Raw genomic sequence first — 23708 nt, forward strand, 5'->3', positions numbered from 1 at the left:
AGATGATAATGTGTTGCATCATATTGAGACTGAGACAGATGCTCGTTCTTTGTGGAAGAAGCTGGAGCAGTTATATGCTAGGAAGACCGGAAATAACAAGATGTACATGATTAAGAAGTTGATTGAGCTGAGGTATCAGGAGGGGACTCCGATGACAGATCACTTGAATGCGTTTCAGGGATTACTCAACAAGCTGTCTGATATGGGCATCAAGTTTGATGATGAGATTCACGGTCTGTGGCTTCTCGGTACTTTACCGGATTCTTGGGAGGTTTTCAGGATGTCTCTTTGTAACTCCGCGTCGGAAGGTGTTATTTCGATGGATTCAGTGAAGAACAGTGTTCTTAATGAGGAAGCAAGAAGGCAGTCGAATGCTAGCAGTTCGCGTTCAGATGTCTTTGTTACTGAGTCAAGGGGGAGGAGTTCAAGTAGAGATCCCAAGAGGGACAAGAACATGAGCAGGAGCAAGTCTAATAGATTTGCAAATATGGAGTGCTATTTCTGTCATAAGAAAGGGCACATGAAGAAAGATTGCTGAAAGTTGAAAAACAAGCAGCAAGGAAATCAAGAAGAAAAGGTGGATCGGGTGACCGTCACCGAAGATCAGTTTCTCATTCTTCTTGAGGGTGATGCCATTAATGTCGCATGCCAGGACACCAGTTGGGTGATTGATAGTGGAGCTACTACTCATGCCACATCACAGCGGGATTTGTTTTCTACCTATACTACGGGTAATTATGGTTCTGTGAAGATGGGGAATGATGCGATGGCTCAGGTTGCTGGCATTGGTGATGTTTGCTTGGAGACTAGTCTTGGTACTAGGCTGGTGCTTAAGGATGTTAAGCATGTTCCTGATATTCGGATGAATCTGATATCAACGGGAAGACTTGATGATGAGGGTTATTTCAGTTTGCACGGTGGTGGTAAATGGAAGCTCTCTCGTGGTTCTTTGATTGTGGCTCGAGGTGAGAAGTCTTCATCTTTCTATTGGATGCATGCTAAGGTCTCCAAGGATGCTGTTAACATGGTGGAGAATGATAATGCCATGGAGCTATGGCATAAGAGACTCGGTCACATGAGTGAGAAGGGAATGGCTGTGTTGTCTAAGAATGAGGTGATTCCAGGAATCTCTGGTTTGCACCTGCAGAAGTGTTCGCATTGCTTTGCGGGAAAACAACACAGGGTATCTTTCAAGTCTTCTGCGCCTTCTAGGAAACCCGAGGTACTGGATTTGGTACATTCAGATGTGTGTGGTCCAACGAAGACAAGATCTCTTGGTGGCGCATCATATTTTGTGACTTTCATTGATGATCATACAAGGAAGTTGTGGGTATTTCCTATGAGGACGAAAAATCAGGTGCTGGAATATTTCAAGCATTTTGTGGCGTTGGTTGAGAGACAAACGGGGAAGAAGCTGAAGTGTATCCGCAGTGATAATGGTGGATAGTACATCGGACCATTTGATGCTTATTGCAAAGAACATGGAATAAGGCATCAGTTCATGTCACCTTATACTCCACAGTTGAACGGGTTGGCTGAAAGGATGAACAGGACGATTGTCGAGAGGATGAGATGTTTGATCTCACAGTCAGGCTTATCGATGACTTTCTGGGCAGAAGCTTTGAACACGGTGGTTCATGTGCTGAATTTGTCACCAAGTGCTCCATTGGAGGGTGATATTCCAGAAAGAGTTTGGACTGATAAGGATGTTTCTTACAGTCACTTGAGGGTCTTTGGGTGTAAGGCATTTGTTCATATTCCCAAGGTTGATAGATCGAAGCTTGAGATGAAGTCGCGGCAGTGTGTGTTCATCGGTTATGGTCTGGATGAGTTCGGGTACAGATTTTACGATCCCGTTGAGAGGAAGCTCGTAAGGAGCAGAGATGTTGTGTTCATGGAAGATCAAACGATTAAGGACATTGAAAAGTCCAAAATTCCAACTCAGGTTTATGAAGGTTTGATCGATATAGAGGCTACTCCTTCTACATCAGTCCACGGTGAAGTTGAGGTTGAGGTTCAGGATGGTACACCCGGTGCAGATGCTCCCGCACATGAAGATGGCAATGGTGATCATGGTGACGATCATGGTGAGACACCATCTGCTGAGAACCAACCTACTGTTGTTAGAAGATCCACGAGGGGTCTTAAGCCGTCGACAAGGTATGATCCTAGTGAGTATGTTTTACTTACTGATGGGGGAGAGCCTGAAAGCTATTATGAAGCTTTAGAGGATGAGCACAAGGATCTGTGGTTTGGCGCCATGGATGAGGAGATGGATTCTTTTGAAAAGAATCACACTTTTGAGTTGGTGGAATTGCCTAAGGGCAAGAAGGTTTTGCTTAATATGTGGGTGTACAGAATTAAGCATGAGGATAGAAAGCCATCTCAATACAAGGCTAGATTGGTTGTGAAAGGTTACAGCCAAAAGAAGGGGATTGATTATGATGAGATCTTTTCTCCTGTTGTGAAGATGTCATCCATTCGGGTTGTGCTTGGATTGGCAGCGGGCCTTGATCTAGAGGTTGAGCAAATGGATGTGAAGACTGCTTTCCTTCATGGTGATTTGGAGGAAGAGATTTACATGGAACAACCGGAAGGCTATGTTAAAGAGGGCAAGGAAAATTTGGTTTGCCGCTTGAAGAAAAGCCTTTATGGATTGAAGCAAGCACCGAGGCAGTGGTACATGAAGTTCAAGTCTGTTATGGGGGAGCATGGTTATGCAGAGACTGATTCAGACCAGTGCGTATTTGTGAAGGTGTTTGGTGAGGATGATTTTATCATCTTGTTGCTGTATGTCGATGATATGTTGATTGTGGGCAGGAACATGGACAGAATTAAGGAGCTAAAAGAGCAGCTCGGGATGTCCTTTGCCATGAAAGATATGGGTCCAGCGAAACAGATTCTCGGTATGAGAATTGTTAGAGACAGAGGTGAGAAGCTGATTCACTTGTCTCAGGAGAGGTACATTGAAAAGGTACTTAAAAGGTTTCACATGGACAAGTCTAAAGTGTTGAGTACTCCGCTTGCACCACACTTAAGACTGAGCAGTCAACAGAGTCCGAAGACATATGAGGAGAAGGAAGATATGGCGAAAGTTCCATATGCTTCTGCAGTTGGTAGTTTGATGTATGCCATGGTCTGTACAAGACCGGATTTAGCCTACGCCGTTGGAGTTGTCAGCAGGTTTATCTCCAATCCGGGGAGAGAACATTGGAATGCTGTGAAGTGGATCTTGAGATATCTCCGAGGGACTTCTGATCTGAAGATTACATTTGGGAGTAAGAAGCCTTTGCTGGTTAGTTTCACTGATTCTGACATGTCTGGAGATGTTGATTCTAGCAAGTCTACTTCGGGTTACTTAGTAACATTTGCGGGTGGAGCTGTGGCATGGCAGTCAAGGCTGCAAAAGTGCGTTGCACTATCTACTACTGAGGCAGAGTTCATTGCTGCAACTGAAGCTTGTAAAGAGTTGTTGTGGATGAAGAACTTCTGTGAAGAGATCGGTTTCAAGCAAGAAAAGTATGAGTTGTTTTGTGATAGTCAAAGCGCCATTTGTCTCGGGAAGAATTCTACATTTCATTCGAAGTCGAAACACATTCAGAGGAGGTATCATTGGATACGGGATGTGGTTGCTTCTAAGGAAGTGGAACTTGCAAAAGTTCATACGGATGATAATGGAGCTGATATGATGACAAAGTCTTTGCCGAGGGGAAAGCTTGAAGTATGCCGAGTAATAGCCGGAATGGCTGTTTCCTCCACCTAGTCGGAGGGGGAGTTTGTTGGGTTCCTTCTAGATGGAGGAAACCCATTGGGTTTGGTTGGTGATAACCAAACTTGGAAGTTGGGCCATTGGTATTAGTCCATAAGATTATTATTGGACCTTGGAGGTTATTAGGGTTAGTGAGACATCATATAAAGTCTCTTAACCTAATTTTACTAATCACAGCAGACATAACACAAAAAAAAAATAAGAAGAGTACTCAAGAAGACTCTTAAGACAAAAGAAAGAAAAGGAGAGAAGAAGGCAGATTTCGTCTGGGTTTGTCAAGGCAGATTTGGAGGGTCAAACGGATCCTGATCGGGCTGATATTTTGTGGAAAGCCTCTTCAGTCAGTAGGTTAAAGGTTTACCGAAGGGATTTGGATTCTAACGGTTGGATCTTCTGTTGTCTGGGTTTTCGTGAAACTGGTCGTCACAGTTTTTCAGCAGAGCTGTCTTGAGTGTTTGGTAAATCCGACGGTGAGATCTTCTCTGATTGAGCTGAGATTTGGCAGAGGTGTTGTGGACTTGTTCATCTTGGATTTGTACGGTGGAATTAGTCTCTGGTTGTCGGAATCCTTGTGAGCTGAGGTCGTCTTGTTGCTGCCGGTTTTGAAGCTTTGTGTTGCTCTCTTGTTGTTGTTGTTCTTGTGTTGGAGATAACTCTTTATAGCTAGAGTCTCTGTTCTGTTCAGGTTGTTGAACAGGGAGGACGTGGTTGTACTCACATACATTTATATAGTGGATTGTTGAGTGGACTACGGTCCCGTGGTTTTTCCTTCTCACATCGAGGAGGTTTTCCACGTAAAAAGTACTTGTCTCATTTAGTTTCTGCTTATACTATATTCTGCTATCGTCGAAGTATTTTCCTTACAGATTCACACAAGGTCAGGGGAAACACGACCGTTAAGTTCCGCTGCGCCGTGTGCCTTATTTCCCCAACATGTGTCGCTTCTCTGGATAAAGATTAGTCGATTAGGCATCAAGATGATGATGTTACAGGCGGTGGAGGAATCTCGGTGTTTGGTCATAGTTTTTTAATAGTAAACTTGGTCTATGTAAATTTGTACGTTAATGAAACGACCAAATATGCTTTAGTTGTTGTTCGCTTTTGATTCTTATTGTTATAAGAGAACACATACATCTCGGTGTTTCTGTTTTCTCTCTGTTATATACTCTGTTTTGTAAAGAAACAGAGGAACGGATGAAGAGATGGACATACGACAGAGGATAAGTTAAAATGTTAACCACTCTGTTTTGATATATGACACTTGATGACAAAAACATACTGTTTTGTGTGAATCAATATCTTATTGCCATTCAAATTTCAAAACCAACACTCCAAGCTAAATAGAACACAATTAACCTAGTAATCACCCTTTTCGTACATTATTGAGAAAAGTATATAAGAAGACAGTACATTGGATAAAAAGATATAAAAAATAAACCATAACGGACCTCTTCATTACCATACGATCAACAATGTGATAGGCATTGAGAGATCAAACGCAAAAATCGAAATGATTCTAACGTTTATATGTTTTGACAGTGACATGTGCTATTGCCAATCCAAACAACACTCCAAGCCCATATCCTGCTGTCACTCCTTTCCAGTTCAAAACTTGTTCTTCTTCTTCTTCATCTTCTTTCTCATGATTTTGTATTGGAGGTGCACTAGTGCCGAAGCAGGTTTCTTCGAGAGGAAGACCACAAAGCCCTGCATTGTATTCAAATGAAGATTTAGGTTGCCCAATAATTTGCGTTCCTTGTGGTATTTCACCCTTGAGTTGGTTATGAGCCACGCTTATGTACGCCAAAAACGAGAGGCTCCCGAGTCCTTGAGGAATAGTCCCTGAGAGCTGGTTGTTTGAAAGATCAAGTGACTCAAGCTCTGTAACATTTGCCAAAGACAGTGGAATAGGACCTGTGAATAGGTTGTTCGAGAGGTTGAGTGCAATCAATGCCTTCAAGAGTCCAATAGATTCAGGAATTCGTCCTTGGAGTTCGTTCCGGGAAAAATCGATGGTCGCATAGGAAGTAAGGACCTTCCCTTGCTCCATGAATAGACCTTTGTATTGCAAATCTAATGTATCTTCGTAGCTGTAGTAAGGATTGTTGTAGTCTCCCATATAGATTCTCCCACCTTCATCCGTTTGGAGTGATGATGATGCCTTCCAATTCACAAAGAAACTCGGCGGCAAACTTCCGGTAAAGTTGTTATCCGAGATTTCAAGTATTCGCAGCTTGGGAAACGCGAGAGGACCTTTGTCATGAGTCGATATGGGACCGTAGAACTTGTTTGAACGGAGGGTAAGGGCTTGCAAATCAGGCAAAGCCTTGAGCCAGAAAGGAAATGTGTCTTTGATCTTGTTGTGATCCAAACTTACAAACTTGAGCGAGGAGCAATTCATGAGAGACCTTGGAAGCTTCCCGGTTAGTCGATTATAGCCAACATCGAGTGTTCGCAGCGAGGCACCATCGTGGAACATATCTGGAAGACTTCCTTCCAAGTTGTTCTTTCGGAGATTCACTACAATGAAGTTACTCAAACATGGAGGAATTGTACCGGTTAAGTTGTTGTAGGATAGATCAAGAACAGTAAGAGAGGTTCGGTTGCATATTTCAAGAGGTATGCTTCCTGTGAAAGTATTGTTCCATGCAGATAAAAGATTGATAGAGAGTGGTGGCATAGGTAGTGGTCCCGTAAAATGGTTTAACGCCAAATCTAATATCCTCACCGATGAGTTCTCTAAAACGTCTCCTCTACCTTTGAAACTTGTCAAATAGTTATTAGCAAGACTGACTGTTCGCAGACGAGGAAGGTTCCATAACCACTCGGGGACTTTCCCTTTGATCTGATTGTTGGAAATGTCTAAAAGCTCCAAGGATTGAAGGCTCGTCAAGAAGTTCGGGAACTGAGTGATGCCACAGCCCGACAAGGCCAGGTTCTCCAAGTTCAGTGAGATGTTTGAACGTGAGGTTAAACCGGCAGGTGATAACTGGTTTCCGGATAAACGAAGATTTGTCAATAACTTGAGAGAGGAGAAGAGCCTTAGATCAATTGGGTAGCTTGTGTTTAGGGAAAAAAGATCGAGATCTTTGAGGGTGGTATACTTTGAGATAGGCTCTAGGATTTGTGCGTCAAATTCGTTACCTCCAAGGCGTAGGCTCTCTAGCTTAGATGAAAAGGAAGAGTTTGGAATGTCAATAGAACCGGTGAGATGGTTCCCAGTCAAATCAACTATTGACAAGAGAGGCTTCATGATGAGTAGAGAAAAAGGGATGTTTCCAGAGATGTGATTATAGGAAACGTTTAAAATAGAAAGGTTGGTGAGATTATGTACAAGTGGAAAACTACCGGTGAGCTCGTTTTGGGAAATATCTAAAGAGGAAAGCAGGCTTAGGTTACTAATAGAGGAAGGAACTTTACCAGTGAAGCCATTAGAGGAAAGAGACAAAACCTCTAATTTGTTGAGGTTACTGAACTGAGAAGGAAGTGAAGAAGAAGTGAAGTTGTTGTGGGAGAGGTTAAGGTAACGAAGATGATGCAACTCAAAGAGGCTACTGTTGGGTTTTAGAATCCCAGTGAAGCAACCCGTCGGGAGCTGTAACTTCGTGACTGCACCAGTAGTGTTATCGCACTGGACTCCGTTAAAGTAGTCACTGTGGTTGCAACTTCGAGAATCAAACTCGTTCTTGAAGTGAAGAAGTGACTTAATCTGGTGGTGACGACAACCAGCAAGTCCACCATTTATCATTAAGACGCTCGAAAGTAAGAGTGCCAAGAGAAAGTGTAAACACATATATGACATTGTTATCATGAATATTTTCAAGAAGTATACTGATTTGTTAGAAAAGAGAGAAAGAAGATGAGTCTATATATCATTGATCAGCAAAGTCTTGAAGCCTTACTAAAGTCTTGTTAGTGACGGATGAATTGGAGAAAATTATGTCTGAGATCCAACCAGGTCAAAGAAGTGAAATTAATACCTAACGTATAATTTGTGTTTGATTCACAAACACGTTCACACTCAGTAGCCTAACAGTGAGGGAAATGACATTAATTTGCTTTATAGAAGACTTGGTCCTTTCTTGGAACAAAAATAAATTCTTTTTTTTGTTGAACATTAACAAAAATAAATTCAAGACAATAATTTTGATTAGATTGGAGGAGTCTTCGTATAGATTCTCCCATCTTCATCCAAGTCAAGAGAAAACAAACACTTGCTTGGAAAAATCAACATAGGATAAGGAAACGATGTTATTTTTGTGCAATATCTCATAAAATTACATCTTCTCACTAAATTTGCCTATTAGTTTTTTTTTTGGGTATTTAGTTCCGAATTTCAAATCAGATATTTCTACATTTAGGATTAGATTCCGTTTGGATATATCTACCCGTGTTAGGTTTAGATTGGGTATTCATATCTGATTTTTTAGTTTCTCAGATTTTTTGGATTTGTTAAGTATTTTTACTTCAACTACTATTAAAATATATCTAAAAGTCTAAAATCCAAAATAATAATATAAAACATATAAAATTTGATTAATATGAAATCAAATACCAAACTATACCTGAGACTGAATATTTTAATTATTCATTTGGGGTTTAAATATTTATTTAGGGGGTTCATCTGAATCTTTGGACACTTTGATTATCAAAACTTTATATGTTATGTTTTTAGCAATTTGATTAGTTGAATTAATTTACTTATGTGTATAGCCTATGGAACTTTCAAATGAATCCTTTTCTACATTTCTCATTTCAAAATAAGAAACACAAATTAATTAAACAATCATAATTAATTCAAAAATACGTACGAAGATACAATTAAAAATCAGGACTAGGATGACATGCGGTAAGTGAACTCACTATCAGTAATGGATCTAGACACATTTATAGTGACATAATGTTAAAAAAATATAAAAAAATAAAATTAGATTGGGGGCACTTTTCTTATTCTCCCTTAAACTAAAAACTATTTAACCAAATAAGCTTAAATTATTTAATGTAAAACAAAAAGAGTAAAAATTTAGTCAGAAAAAAAAAACAAAAAGAGTAGGGGCCACGGGACCAAATCAGGATCAGATGTGTAGTGAATCTAGTGATCAACAACAACACACGATCATGTGATTGATTTGTTAACGTTGAAAATATTGTTATCTAAAAAAAAAAAAAAAAAAAAATATTGTTATCTGACACATTTTACCCTCGGAAGCAAAGTTAAAAAAAAGGAAATAGCGTAACCGTCTGTAAAATCTAACGGCATCGTTTTGAGTAAATTGTTGGTTCCGTCGGTCCCAAACAATGTTAACGTTGAAAATTGATCTGACGCATTCACCCTCCATCGAAGAGAAAAAAGGAAATTATGTGCACACTTGGGATCCAAGCTAAATCCTATTTTCCATTTTTCGTTTTCTTGACGCTCTATATAATATGATTCACTATTCTATCTCTCTCTCTATTTCCATACTCGACTTCGAGAGTGAAACCCTAGCTAAAATTTCCTTTTTTATTTTCCAAATTCAATCTCTTCTGTAAATCAACAAAGGAAAGAAACATGATGACGATGAAGAACATCGCGACTGCAACAGAGAAGGCTAGGGCTGGTAATGACGGCTGCAAGTCTTTCGCAGCGAGGCCTGTCCAGGCGAAGAAGCAATCGGCTCCACCAACGAAACTTCCTAAAAACCCTAAATCAGTGATTAAGATAAAACTGAAGAAGCCTTGCAACTCTGTTTCAACGATGCCTCTAGAGGTGACGAAGAAGAAGAAGCGGTCTATTCTGGAAGTTTCTGGAACAAACCCTAAAGTTGTTGCAGCCGTGAAGAAGAACGACAAGGAAACATTGGAGCTGTTCGACATAGCCAAGAAATCAGCGGATGTGGCCAACGCAAAGGGACTTCTGGCGGCTAAAGCAGAGACATCAATCTGTGTGGATACTCTCTCTTTGCTCATCACTTTGCCAATCAGCGCAACAGCTCCTGAAACGAGGAGGATCATGGAGAGGCTTGGGCATCTCACAAGGCACAAGGACCGTAAAATCTGCAATTCCGCATCGGCTCTTTTACACCACTGGAGCCAGAGCATAAGAGATCAACAACAAGCTCTCTAAAACTCAAGGAAAAAAGCACCAAGGAAATTTGTGATTTGAAAAAGTGTTGTTTCATTGTTCTTGGCAAATTAGAGTTGTGTAGTTACCACTTTATATTTCAACTACTCACAAGATGATAGTAATGATTCTTTCTGAATGTATATTTTGTTGTTGTTACAGTACCAAGTTTTGTTTTGGTCTTCTGTTTATGCGTGTCAGTGATATTGGATTTTGATATATATATTTGTTTTCACTTGTATATCCAATAGTTGATAAGTTTTTTTTATCTGACCTCAGCTCAAAGATAACCTTTTCAAGAGAACATAATAGATATTCATGTTAGTATTTAAAACCTCAGCCTTTAGTTTTGATTCCTCTGAGAAGTTGGGGGAGAATAAAACAGAGATGTGTATGAACATTGATACTTATGTATGGAAAAGAAACAGAACATAACGGAACTGCTACACTACAAGTCGATCAACAAATTGATGAGCATTCAAATCAATCACCTAGACAAGACACTCTGGCTTGAACGAAGCAATACCTTTGACATATTGCTAATCCAAGAAACACTCAAGGACCACTGCTTTCCAGTTCAACACTTGATTCTTTTATTCTATTTGCTTATGTTGCTGTGTTCGAAGGGCAGCTATTGTCCAAGAAACAATCAAGAACCTCAGAGTCCAAGTAGTATGTGTTCTTGGTGTTATTTGAGAGTTGCTTTCTTTAGAGGTCTAGTGTTTCCGCCTCGTAAAAATCGCCAAAAGACAACAAAATGTTAATGTGAACAGTTCAATGGGTTCAAGAATCTGTATCTGCTTCTAGACAAAAGTGAAAACTGTTCAATGGAGACACAGAGAAGACAGCAAAATCTAAAACCCTTAATTCATTTGTATAGTAACCACAACCAACGGTTAGGACAAAACCGGAAAACCCAAATATCAAACTGGGACTGTTCTACCGGAATTCGCTACATCCATCATCTCCCTCGCATCACCTCCACCTCCACTGCCGCCTTCCTCATCCTCTCTCGAAAGCTCTTCCAAAGACTTCCCTTTCGACTCCGGAACCAACAAAGTGAAAACAATCCCCAAGAAGTTAACACCACCAAGCATCAACAGCGAGTTCCTCACTCCGATCCCCGGCGGATAACCAGCGTCAGTCTTCTTCGGATCAGTACTCTGCGCCGCGTAAAGAAACCCAAAAGCTCCAACAATAGCTCCCGCCTTCCCACAGGCCGCCGATATCCCATGACAAGTCGACCTAAGCCTCGCAGGAAAAATCTCCGCCGGAACAACGAACGTCGTCGCGTTAGGACCAAAGTTGGCAAAGAACATAGTCAACGAGTACATAACCAAGAAACCAATCCTGTTCTCTCTATGTCTCCAATGATCATACGGTATGGCCAGCGCGAACATGAAGACGGTCATGAAGATGAAACCCATCAGCTGTATGAAGAAGCGACCGAGGTAGTCGATGAGCGCGACGGTGAACCAGTAGCCAGGTACGGTGCCGCAGAGAGCGATGAGAGTTTGAGCTCTGGAGACGGTGTAGACTTCGTGGACTGCGTTCATTGTCTCGGCGGCGGGAATCCATCCTATGGCGCTGTATATGTCTTTTTGGAAGAGGTTGCTGCTGTAATAGGCGATGTCGAGGAGGAACCATGTCGTGGTTGTGCCGACGAGGTGGAGGCCGTGACGGCGGGCGAATTCTTTGGAGAATAGGCCGAAGGAGTTTGGGTTTGATGAAGATGAGTTTGTCTGTGGGTCTTCTTCTGCTATTAGATCAACTTGAAGTACCTGTTTTGTCAAATAACAAGAAGTTTTCAGTTTTCATATTTTACATATATAGTTAAAGAAAACTTCTAATTTGAATATTATTGTTTTTCATGACTGAAAGTTATGAATGGGTGATTGATACCAATTCATTTTATTCAGTTTTTGATTTTTTGTTACATTGATACAATAATCATTCAGTTATTTCTAAATTTATTTCAGTTTCAGTTCGGTTATTTTAATTTGTGGTTCATTTCGGATAACAAGGTTATGAACACGCTAATATCTGATAAAATGTTGAGTCCAGATAGATTTTGATTTTTCAAATAACTTTGGCTTATTTTACATAAAAATTCAGATTTTTTGGTTTTCAATTAAATATCAGATAAATCAGATGAATTTAAATATTACCAGGCTTCTTGGAGCTATCGACATGGTAGTATATGCAACTGCATAAGCAGTCATGAAATAGTCACAATATTTTGCCACTGTATAATCAGTTGCAACATACATTCGATAATTTCATGTTTTCTTGTAGTGATAGTTAAAAAAAAATTCTAATTTGAATATTTTATTTTCATGACTGAAAGTTATGCATGGGTGATCGGTTTTTGATTCGATACCAGTTCATTTAAACAGTTTTTGATTTTCTTGGTTACAGAGATACAATAACCATTCAGTTATTTATAAATTTATATCAGTTCCAGTTAGGTTATTTTAATTTCTCGTTCATTTCGGAGAAAAAGTTATTAACATGCTAATATCTGATAAAATTTTGAGTCCAAATAGGTTGTTCTTTTCAAATAACTTTGGCTACTTTTACATAAAAATTCAGTTTTGTTTTTGTTTTCAGAATAAATATGAGGTAAATCAGATGAATTTAAATATTTAAGTGAAATAATTGAGAAATTTGAGTTTTTGGTTAATTTTAAATATTTCAGGTAAAAATATTTGGGTAATTCAACTTTTTGGGTATTTTAGATGTTTAGATAACTATTCCATTCTCAGCTTGGTTGATCTTAATTTTCTAGTTCCTCAAATATAGAAAGCGTTCGGATATTTGCGCAGTGGTTTGATTTCCATTTCTTGTTTATATGCCCATAACTATTTAAAATTTTGGGCATCCAATTTTTTCAAACAGGGTTTTACATTTGTAGGTTAAATTTTGATTCTATTATCTTTTGGATTTTTATATTCATTTCGTTTCAGTTAATGATATTTCAGATTTAGGTAAATTCAATAGTATTATTTTTAAAAAGGTCCCGTAGTTTAGCTTCATTAATAATACTTTACATTCAGATATTTACATATCAAAACAAAGTTTAAAATATCTATTTAAATTTAGATAATCATTTGCATACTAATTGTTATATCTAGGGGGAGTGTATTGAATCTGAAATTTGAAGTGATTTGATTTTTAATGAGTTTTGAGATGATTGCAGGAGAATTAGGGAATTCGATGTGATTTTTGTTAAAACACTCTAAAATCTCATCTAAAATAGTGAAAATTTGAAAATTTGATGTGAGTTTTGTCAAATGATTTCAACTACTCTGAAATTTAAGAAAAAACCACACCCAAATCTTTTTTTCTTTTTTTAAAATCTCACCCATATAGCTGAGATTTAGTCCAAATCTCTTCAAACTCCAATATTTTCTCAAATCCACCCAAACTTTTAAAATCCATGATTCAATACACCCCTTTAAATATTCTAAAATCTCAAATTTAAATTTTGTTCGATAACAGTGGATTTCAGAGTGTTTTATAACATGTCAAGTTCAATAACGCTGGATTTTAAAATGTTTTTTAAAATCCACATTTTAATAACAGTAAATTTGTCATTTTAATACAAAACACTTGAAACTGGTTTTCAATTAAATATCAGATAAATCAGATGAATTTAAATATTACCAGGCTTCTTGGAGCTATCGACATGGTAGTATATGCAACTGCATAAGCAGTCATGAAATAGTCACAATATTTTGCCACTGTATAATCAGTTGCAACATACATTCGATAATTTCATGTTTTCTTGTAGTGATAGTTAAAAAAAAATTCTAATTTGAATATTTTATTTTCATAACTGAAAGTTATGCATGGGTGATCGGTTTTTGATTCGATACCAGTTCATTTAAACAGTTTTTGATTTTCTTGGTTACAGAGATACAATAACCATTCAGTTATTTATAAATTTATATCAGTTCCAGTTAGGTTATTTTAATTTCTCGTTCATTTCGGAGAAAAAAGTTATTAACATGCTAATATCTGATAAAATTTTGAGTCCAAATAGGTTGTTCTTTTCAAATAACTTTGGCTACTTTTACATAAAAATTCAGTTTTGTTTTTGTTTTCAGAATAAATATGAGGTAAATCAGATGAATTTAAATATTTAAGTGAAATAATTGAGAAATTTGAGTTTTTGGTTAATTTTAAATATTTCAGGTAAAATATTTGGGTAATTCAACTTTTTGGGTATTTTAGATGTTTAGATAACTATTCCATTCTCAGCTTGGTTGATCTTAATTTTCTAGTTCCTCAAATATAGAAAGCGTTCGGATATTTGCGCAGTGGTTTGATTTCCATTTCTTGTTTATATGCCCATAACTATTTAAAATTTTGGGCATCCAATTTTTTCAAACAGGGTTTTACATTTGTAGGTTAAACATTTGATTCTATTATCTTTTGGATTTTTATATTCATTTCGTTTCAGTTAATGATATTTCAGATTTAGGTAAATTCAATAGTATTATTTTTAAAAAGGTCCTGTAGTTTAGATTCATTAATAATACTTTACATTCAGATATTTACATATCAAAACAAAGTTTAAAATATCTATTTAAATTTAGATAATCATTTTCATACTAATTGTTATATTTAGGGGGAGTGTATTGAATCTGAAATTTGAAGTGATTTGATTTTTAATGAGTTTTGAGATGATTGCAGGAGAATTAAGGAATTCGATGTGATTTTTGTTAAAACACTCTAAAATCTCATCTAAAATAATGAAAATTTGAGAATTTGATGTGAGTTTTGTCAAATGATTTCAACTACTCTGAAATTTAAGAAAAAACCACACCCAAATCTTTTTTTCTTTTTTTAAAATCTCACCCATATAGCTGAGATTTAGTCCAAATCTCTTCAAACTCCAATATTTTCTCAAATCCACCCAAACTTTTAAAATCCATGATTCAATACACCCCTTTAAATATTCTAAAATCTCAAATTTAAATTTTGTTCGATAACAGTGGATTTCAGAGTGTTTTATAAAATGTCAAGTTCAATAACGCTGGATTTTAAAATGTTTTTTAATCCACATTTTAATACAGTAAATTTGTCATTTTAATACAAATCACTTGAAACTGAATACACCCCCCCCTTGATTTTCAATATGGAGAGCTTGTTCAAAGAACTCCAGTCAACACGCTACTCTGGACCACCACCCCCCCCTCCCCTTTTTTGATTTTGAGAATGATTAGTTTAGAACATACCTTAGACATATCGGCGGCCGCTTGTTTGGTGTTCCGAGCAACCAGAGCGGTGTACCTAGCAGTTTCCGGCATCTTCATCCGCCAATAATAAGTTAGTAACGCCGGAATAGCTCCAAACATGAGCACAATCCGCCACACGTAATCAGCCTGCGGTACAGTTGATCCCACCGGATCAACGGCATAGGTCGGCGCATCAAACGCGTGGTCAAACGCACTCGAGACGATGAGAGACACGATTCCTCCGGCCAAGATTCCGAAGCCTTGCATGGCAAAAACGGCTGCTATGAATGCGCCACGTGTCTTCTTGTTGGCGTATTCGGACATGATGGTGGCCGAGAGAGGGTAGTCGCCGCCTATGCCGAAACCGAGCCAGAACCGGAAGAAACAGAGTGTGGCCATCACTCCGTTTGATGAGTGACCGAATGATAGACCCGACCCGAGCGAACATAGTACCATGACCATCAAAGTAATACCTATGTATTTGAATAATTAATACAAAAAAATTAAAAAAATTTCATTAGGACATGAAAGTTTTGTCTATAACTTTTTGAACATTCATATGTATACATTTTTGAGAAAAACTAATATTTATATAACTAATAGGTAATACTTTTTTTGGTAAAATAATATGTAATACTTTATAGGTCATTTGTATATCGTTTTGATAAAGCTTACCGTAGACTTTCTTGCGGCCAAGCTTGTCTCCAAGCCAGCCAAAGAATAGCTGCCCAGCGAGGGTACCACAGAAGGCAACGCCATTAACAGCAGCAGCAACGTTTGGAGGGAGCGTTCCAGGCTTCTTGGAGCCATCGACATGGTAGTATATGCGGCCAAGGAGCTTCGTAACTAGAGAGATGCTAAAGAGATCGTAAGCATCAGTGAAAAATCCCATACCCGCGATTACAATCGCTGTGAAATGGTACATCTGCGTTTTTGCCGCATCTAAAGCGTTCAACACTTCTTTCCCTTTCCTCGCCATTTTTTTTCTTTTTATTTTTTTGTTCTTCTCTGTTGTTAACTTACCTGAGAGATAAACGTAACACACACTACTATACTGTGTATATATTGTGAAACATATGCATGTGATAATAAGTGCAGTTATCTATGCAAACATAAATGCAGTTTATAAGCGATTTGTCAAAGGTTGAAAAAGTCAAGATAAGTATGTGTGAGGCCAAGAAATTGAGATACTCCATCCGTTTCGAATTATATGTCGTTTTGGAGCAAAATTTTCGTTTCAAAATAAGTGTCGTTTTATGATTTCAATGCAAAATTTATTGAATTTTTATTCTAATCTATTTTTCTATTGGATTAGGTGTATTGGTAATAATGTTTTTATCTAATAAATATACAAAATTAAATGTTTTATTAATCTGTGTGCCGAAGTTTAGAACGACCAATAAAATGAAACGGAGGGAGTACCTTTTTAAAGGTGAGTAATCAATCCTACTTGATTAAGCTTGGTTCTGTTATTATTCTTAGTCTAATTTTTTCACTCCAAGTTAAACAAAAGTGGATTGTTTCATTATATAAATATACTGATTTTGTCCAAAAAAAAATATATAAATATACTGACACACACATGCATGAAAATGGAGAGAGGAAAACCTTACAAGGAACAAGCCGAAATGGAAAGGGTAAGGTTTTCATTCCCTAAAAATTACACCATTTATGAGGAATTTTTGCTGTGTGTAATTTCTTGTCATTCCTTAAGTTTTAAGGAATTGTAAAACAAAAATATTCCTTATCAAAATTGATAGGGAACAAAAGTAATAAATTTTTATTTTCATTCTTTTTATTTTGTTTCTGCTATTTTTTTCCTACTCATTCCTATTCCTATTTTAATGGTCACCAGTTAGAGTCTTAGAAGATAAAACATAAGAGTAATACTGATGCTCTAACGGGTGACATAGGGAATCAAAGGGAATGATCAATTCCCATTCATTCCTTAAAAATTACACCATTTATAGGGAATTTTTGTTCCGTCTGATTCCTTGTCATTCCTTAAATTTTAAGGAACCATAGAATAAAAGTATTTCTTATCAAAATTAATATGAAACAAAAGTAATAAATATTTTTTTAATTCCATTAATTTTATTCTTATTAATTCATTTCTTACTCATTCTTATTCCTAATTCAATGGTCACCCAGTTAGAGCCTTAGAAGAAAAGAGTAACATTTAGAAAAATATACAAGAATATACCTTACAAAAGTATAAACTAAATTTGTTTTTGTAGAATCATAATAATAACGTGAAACTCCATAAATATGATTCATTTTATGTGGCCAGTTGCTTCACTAACTTTTCTTCTACATTTGAATTTAATTATTTTCATAGGTCTGGGAAAGCGAGAGAATTCATTGTTTTCTCACAAATTAATTATTATGTACGATTAGTCTCGAATCAGTGACCAAGTTTCCATCAAATTTGCTGTTTAAAAAAAGTTGGACGTTTTTATTTATCATTATTGTTGAAGCTATACATGATGATCGTCTGCCTGGGTGTCACAAATCGTCGAAAAAAAAAACCATTTACAAAAAAAGAAAAAACTATACATGATGATGATTGATGCAGATTCATAAAATCAAATCTAGTTTTGACCGACCAAAAGAATGGATTATAATAAAGGGAGTATGCTCTTCAAACTAGTGTTATTTAAGTTGTGGTAACATCTTTTATTTATATGTTCTTAAGATTTTAACGACTGGAAAATTTTCTTTTAAAATGCTGGATTGAGTCAAGCACGTATGTACGTTGAAGTCAACATTTCCGACAAAATTAATGTCACAAATATGTACTAGAGAAGGTGCATTTTCTTCTCACTGTCGTGTATAGGAGAAAGAAACAAAACGTTTTCGTTCGTACCACAAATATTCCTTTTTTACTATTACCATGTTACATCTTATTCACATAGCAAAGACGCTAAAAATATAAAGATACGATAAGCAATGTTACAAAGGTGTTCAGACACGTTTACCAAAGTGTTTAGACACGTACGTTAAGCATCGACACATTTATTCTCAACACTCTTTTAGAATCTGATTTACCAAAATGAAAAATTTGAGTAACAAGCACGAAAAGAATACCAACGTCATTTATAGACTTGTGAATGCGTAAAGAACCATCAATCTTCAAAACAAGACAAAACTGTTTTTTTTTTTTGAAACATTTTTTTCAATTTACTTTCACCACAGTCATATCCTTACAAGACAAAAAACTGTTTAGATGTTGCTTTTGTTGTGTTGACTCTGCAACTCATGCTATTGGTCCACGAAGTTTAACATAGAATTGTTTTTAATTCGATATCTTTAAAAACAATTCAATTGTATAACTGACCCAACATAATTGAAGGGTTTAATACAAAAAAACCAAGATCATGCCATACGTGATTTTATATTTTGGAAACTAATTAAACTATCATCTATATTTTGATTTTTATTTTAAATCAAGAACAAGTTTGTTCATTCATCAAATCAACAACTCCCATATGCGAGGGTACATCTTTTTAATATATTAACAGATATAAATTTAATATATATATATATACACATATATCTTTTTTGTCAAACATATATACTATATATATACACATATATCTTTTTTTGTCAAACATATATACATATATCTAAATGTATCTTATTAAAACTAAAATATAAATATAATTAACCATTGTTTTAACACTTTTTCACAATTGTTGTCATTCATTTATGGGGTTTTTTATAAAAATGATTCAAAAATTCAAAATCAAACAAAAAATCAATCCATATTTTTTTTGGTATTTTCATTTGTTCTATTCATCAAAAAATTCGGATTATTCGAGGAAATACCATTTATATTAATAACATGCTCAAAATTTATTTTTTAAACAACAAAATCTACGAATACAAATTATTTAAGAAACAAATATTATAAACTTAAATTACAAGAAAGAGAAGAAGATCTAGTTATAAAACCATCTGTTTTGAAAATTACATGAGCAACCCAACTATAAATACAAAAAAAACAGAGAAATTTACAAAATGTAACCTCACACAACACAGGGAGATCTAACATAACTTTTAACACAACAAGTTATATTCTGTAACACCAATATGGTTGAAAAATGATGTAGAGGCTGATATGTCTATGGAGTTTGTTTCAGTTGGTTAATAGAAAGTTTGAGTTGAGTTAAAAAAAAAAAAACATAACTTTTAACCTTTCCTCATCTTATGAAAAGAGTTTTTGTGAAAACATAATTTAAAGATATATTATTGTGAATAAAATAATAATTTAAATCAAAATAATTAAAATATTGTACATTTGTTGCCACTTAACTTTTCACTCCATATAATTATTTTACTTTATAAAAAAACACTTTCTAATTGACTTAATTTAGCCAAACATATAGAAATAGTTTATAAAATCAGTTAGACACGAAGATTATCTATTCATTTTTTTTTGAAACAAAGTCCCGTTTGAATATTATAAACATATGTGTGGATTTTGAGTTGAGTCATTCTGGATCTAGATAAATTCGGTTCTAATGTATAGGAACCTAAAAATATATAAATAGCTAATAAATCTAAAAAGGGTTCGGATATTTGTAACAAAAATAACCAATATAACCTGATTCGGTCCAGATTTTTGAATATCGTTAGTTATATTATGATAAATTTATAATATATAACACTAATTATAAAAAAATATCGATGTATAAAAATGTACGAACCAATATCAGCGCGGATACACGGATCAATCTCTAGTATATATTTATATTCCAATATAATTACCACACAATAGTTTGATAATTTCTATAAACAACTTAATAAGAAAAAAGGAGTTGAATACAACATGATAACCACACAATACTTAGAAAAAAATACAAATCAAACAAATCTAACGAACTTTTAAGGATTACCGTGCAACACATGCATTACTAGTTACATTATTCTATCTATATAAACTATTCTCCATCTTAAATAGAAACTTCAACAATCAAACAAATAAACCTAAAAAAATTAAAAAATCTACTAAACGTGTCTTTATCGTAAGAATATCAACGATATTAAGTTACAAAAAAAAAAAAAAGAATATCAACGGTATGTCTTCGTCACAGCTCACTATATTTTGCATCATCCTGACTGTTTTATTTCCTATTCATAAATGTATGTGTTTATAATAAGTTCCGTTTGTTCATCATATATCTAAACTATTAAAGGGGAAGTACAAATAGTGCTTACCCCTTAGTTTTCCTCAAAATTTACCAATATATGCCACTCGATTAAAATTCAAAGTTTTGACAATATTAATAATAACCTTCCATAATATATATTTCTATATTTAAGCAGTGCTATAAAAATTGATATCAATCAACAACTGCAACATCCTTATTTATTTATATTCCTTCCTATACATAATCTTATTAATTAAATTACCTTATGTTATTTGAAACATGCTTACTATATTTACTATTGTAAGATCTTCAATTCCTTTAACTATTGTTTACGGAAGTTATACATGTTACATGTAACATGTAGTAGATCAATTATGTTTTTAAAGTTGATTTATATTAAAACAAAACTGATTTAAAATATACATATATTCAAAAAATTATTTTTACTAAAATAGTTTCTAATAACCATTATTAAAAAATGTTTTAATATATGTGATTATTGAAAATATAATATATATGATTATTTATATGATAGTACGTATAAATACTATTAATTATATGTTTGATTTGTAAAAAAAAATTAGATGTTTGATGTGTTTTTAAGGAAAAAATAGATTGTGAATTAGAGGTGGATGTACGGATACCCATTCGGGCTCAGTTTAGGTTTGTTTGGGTTTTCGGGATCAAAGATTTCAATTAAATTCGGATATTTCTAAATTTTGGTTCGGATTCGATTCAGATCTTTGCGGGTTTTTTCAGGTTCGGATAACCCATTTAAATTCATTTTATACTTCAAATTTATCAAAATATATTAAAAGTTATATATTACATATAAATTTGAATAACATATATCAGAATACCTGAACTTAACATATAAATCGATTTGATTTAAATATTTAGATAGAGAATCAATAATTATGTTAAGTATTTTTGGTGATTTGAGTATACTTTAACTATTTAAGATATTTACATTTAATTATTTATATATTTTTTTAATTATTTAAACCAACTTATAAGTACCATATATATTATGGATGTTTTTATATACATTAACTCTAAAAAAATAATATATACAAGTATATAAATATATTTCAAATACATTCAGGTATCTGAAATACTTTGGTTCAGATTGGATCCGGTTTCACTTCTCTAAATACCAATTTTTTATACTTAATTAATTTTGGTTCGGGTTTTGTATTTTTTTTTGAATCGAGATCAGTTCGATTTTCTAGATTCAGTTTTTTGCCCAACTCTAATATTGACATGGAAAACAACATATTTTATAAAAATATACACCCGCACGGGCGTGCGGATCAAAATCTAGTTTTTATTATGTCCAGAACATCATAGCCCAATGGTAAGGACGGGCTCCTTCCTGCACCCAGGTTGTGATTCCAAACCCTGCTGGAGGGAACTAAGTCATGATTTCTGGACACCAACATGGATATGGGCCTATGTTTTAGGGCCCATTTGCATACCCAGAGAGAAGGTCTATCCGTGAGCTGCACCTCTTCTTGGGGATTAGTCTGGGCCCTTCCATAGGTCTGGGATACCCCCAAGTTAATCAAAAAAAAAAAATATTTTTATTATCATTGCAATCACATCATGATATCTAAGTGATATTGTTGTTAAATTTTTGTAAATATAGTTGTCGATGCGGGTTTTGGATGGGACGCGGACTTTAGAGCTAGCGCAAGGTGCAGTCCAGTACCCGATTGCAACGCTAAAGACAAAAATAGCCGTTGTATTGGCTGTTACAATGTCTCAAAATATCCACGTAGTTTCAAGACCATGGAAGAATGTAAAGCTGTGTGCAGGAGGAGGGGTTAACTTATCTCGGGATGTGCTGCAAATAGTACTGAATAAACGTTTTTTGTTAATCCATTTCATTTTATTAAGGCTATAACAGAAGTACGATAATACTCACTCTGTTTCTAAATAAGTGTCACTTTGACACTTTACACAAAAATTAAGAAAGTTATATAATAGACTAATATATCCTTATTTAATGTATGTTTAATTAAATAAAAAATGATTTAAATAAAAAACTATTGGTTATTCAAAAGGGTAAAAAACATACACAAAAATACGTTGGAATTGTAAAATGATACTTTTTGAAACAAAATAAAAATGCTAAAATGACACTTATTATAAAACAGAGGGAGTAGTACTAAATAAACGTTTTTTTCTTAATGCATTTAAACCGTGATAAAATCACAAACCGTGATAAAGTCACATTTACGATGACAATTCAAGATATTATTCTTGATGATATTGAACAAGGGAGAGTTAGTTTAATCATATAGCCAAAGGATCATCATGTTCATGCGACTCTAAAGTGAAGCCACAAAGACGTTTATTTATCATTTTTGATGATCCTGGTATCCGGAACTTCGAGAGAATCCGACTAGCGCCAATGACCGTCCAGCGGAGCATAGCCGGGGAGCCTGCCGAAGCATATTTATCATATTGCATATGGATATCAGGGATATATTGGTCATTTCAAAGTTCTCATATATGAAATCTTGAACTCTCAGAATTTCATAAATTATAACAAAATAACAAAATTCAGCATTTTATAAAACAAACACAACCAAAAAGAACATCACTTTCTTCTCTCTTTCAGGAAGCAAACAAAACTAAATTCACCTGAAAGATTACTTGTTTTTCCTCCTTCATTGGTGAAAATAATTCATCCTACCAGTTTACGGTTGGACCACGGAGATGATAAGTGATTCGTCTGTTTCAATTTATAACTAGATTTTGTCCCGCGCTTAAAAATGGCGGATTTTTCATTTCAATTATTGACCCAAAATTGATTTACATGTTACCATTGTTTTTGTTTCAAATCACAATAATTGAGTTGTTATGTTATTTCAAAATAAAAATAAATAGAACAAATATTTTCAAGAGTAATTTGGATGAATTTATAACTTTTTATTAGAGAACATATAATTTTAATTTTTTTTAAAATCATGTTTGAGTTTTAAAAAGTGTTTTCATATCCGACTCAGATCGGTGGTTGAACCGGTAGACATATACCTTATAGATAATCTGGTCCGTATTCAATGAAAAATTCGTTAATTAAATGTCCATAGAAACCAGTAAAAACCCAAAAACTCGTTATTAACATGTGATATAATACTAAAGATCCGTGAAAAATACAAAATATCTGATAATATTTTAAGATTTTTTATTAATTTTATCATATAATTTTTAATATTACATAAACTTGTGATTTTTAAACTTTGATATTTTTATCATGTCGTCAAAATAAAAATAATAATAAAAAAATATTTATATGACAATATTAGTTTATTTTTGTTTCTAATAACCTATTATAATTTTTTTATTTTTTATTTTAGATTTTGAAATTTAATTTTATGATACATAGATTTAAGAAAATAATATTAGATGTAATTAGATTAATTTATTTGTAT

At 34.7% G+C, this 23708-nt stretch overlaps 3 protein-coding genes across 3 annotated transcripts; 1 reads left to right on the plus strand and 2 right to left on the minus strand.

Annotated features, from left to right (window-relative positions):
- Positions 1-5199: 5199 nt before the first annotated feature.
- On the minus strand, positions 5200-7744 carry LOC108847252 (receptor like protein 27-like). The gene has a single exon (XM_018620451.2). The coding sequence runs from the start codon at positions 7578-7580 to the stop codon at positions 5286-5288; it is 2295 nt and encodes a 764-aa protein (XP_018475953.1). The 5' UTR covers positions 7581-7744; the 3' UTR covers positions 5200-5285.
- Positions 7745-9177: 1433 nt separating this feature from the next.
- On the plus strand, positions 9178-10113 carry LOC108845393 (uncharacterized). The gene has a single exon (XM_018618612.2). The coding sequence runs from the start codon at positions 9321-9323 to the stop codon at positions 9873-9875; it is 555 nt and encodes a 184-aa protein (XP_018474114.1). The 5' UTR covers positions 9178-9320; the 3' UTR covers positions 9876-10113.
- A 507-nt stretch (positions 10114-10620) lies between these two features.
- Positions 10621-16190, minus strand: LOC108846398 (probable inorganic phosphate transporter 1-5). Its single transcript, XM_057005842.1, has 3 exons — positions 15791-16190; positions 15116-15588; positions 10621-11653 (listed from the first exon to the last, which is right to left on the minus strand). Exons 1-3 carry the CDS (start codon positions 16092-16094, stop codon positions 10796-10798), a joined length of 1635 nt encoding a protein of 544 aa, XP_056861822.1. The 5' UTR covers positions 16095-16190; the 3' UTR covers positions 10621-10795.
- Positions 16191-23708: the final 7518 nt, after the last annotated feature.

This window comes from Raphanus sativus, chromosome 3 (genome assembly GCF_000801105.2).
Source record: "Raphanus sativus cultivar WK10039 chromosome 3, ASM80110v3, whole genome shotgun sequence".
Classification (NCBI taxonomy): Eukaryota; Viridiplantae; Streptophyta; class Magnoliopsida; order Brassicales; family Brassicaceae; genus Raphanus; species Raphanus sativus.

What these genes read in the sequence shown, in the direction of transcription:
- LOC108847252 (XM_018620451.2), bottom strand. Translation starts at nt 7,580, where the DNA reads ATGATAACAATGTCATATATGTGTTTACACTTTCTCTTGGCACTCTTA.
- LOC108845393 (XM_018618612.2), top strand. Translation starts at nt 9,321, where the DNA reads ATGATGACGATGAAGAACATCGCGACTGCAACAGAGAAGGCTAGGGCT.
- LOC108846398 (XM_057005842.1), bottom strand. Translation starts at nt 16,094, where the DNA reads ATGGCGAGGAAAGGGAAAGAAGTGTTGAACGCTTTAGATGCGGCAAAA. An exon ending in TGGCCGCAAGAAAGTCTACG is followed by an intron (nt 15,589 to 15,790) that starts GTAAGCTTTATC and finishes TCAAATACATAG; the next exon opens with GTATTACTTTGATGGTCATG. An exon ending in CGGCCGCCGATATGTCTAAG is followed by an intron (nt 11,654 to 15,115) that starts GTATGTTCTAAA and finishes TTGACAAAACAG; the next exon opens with GTACTTCAAGTTGATCTAAT.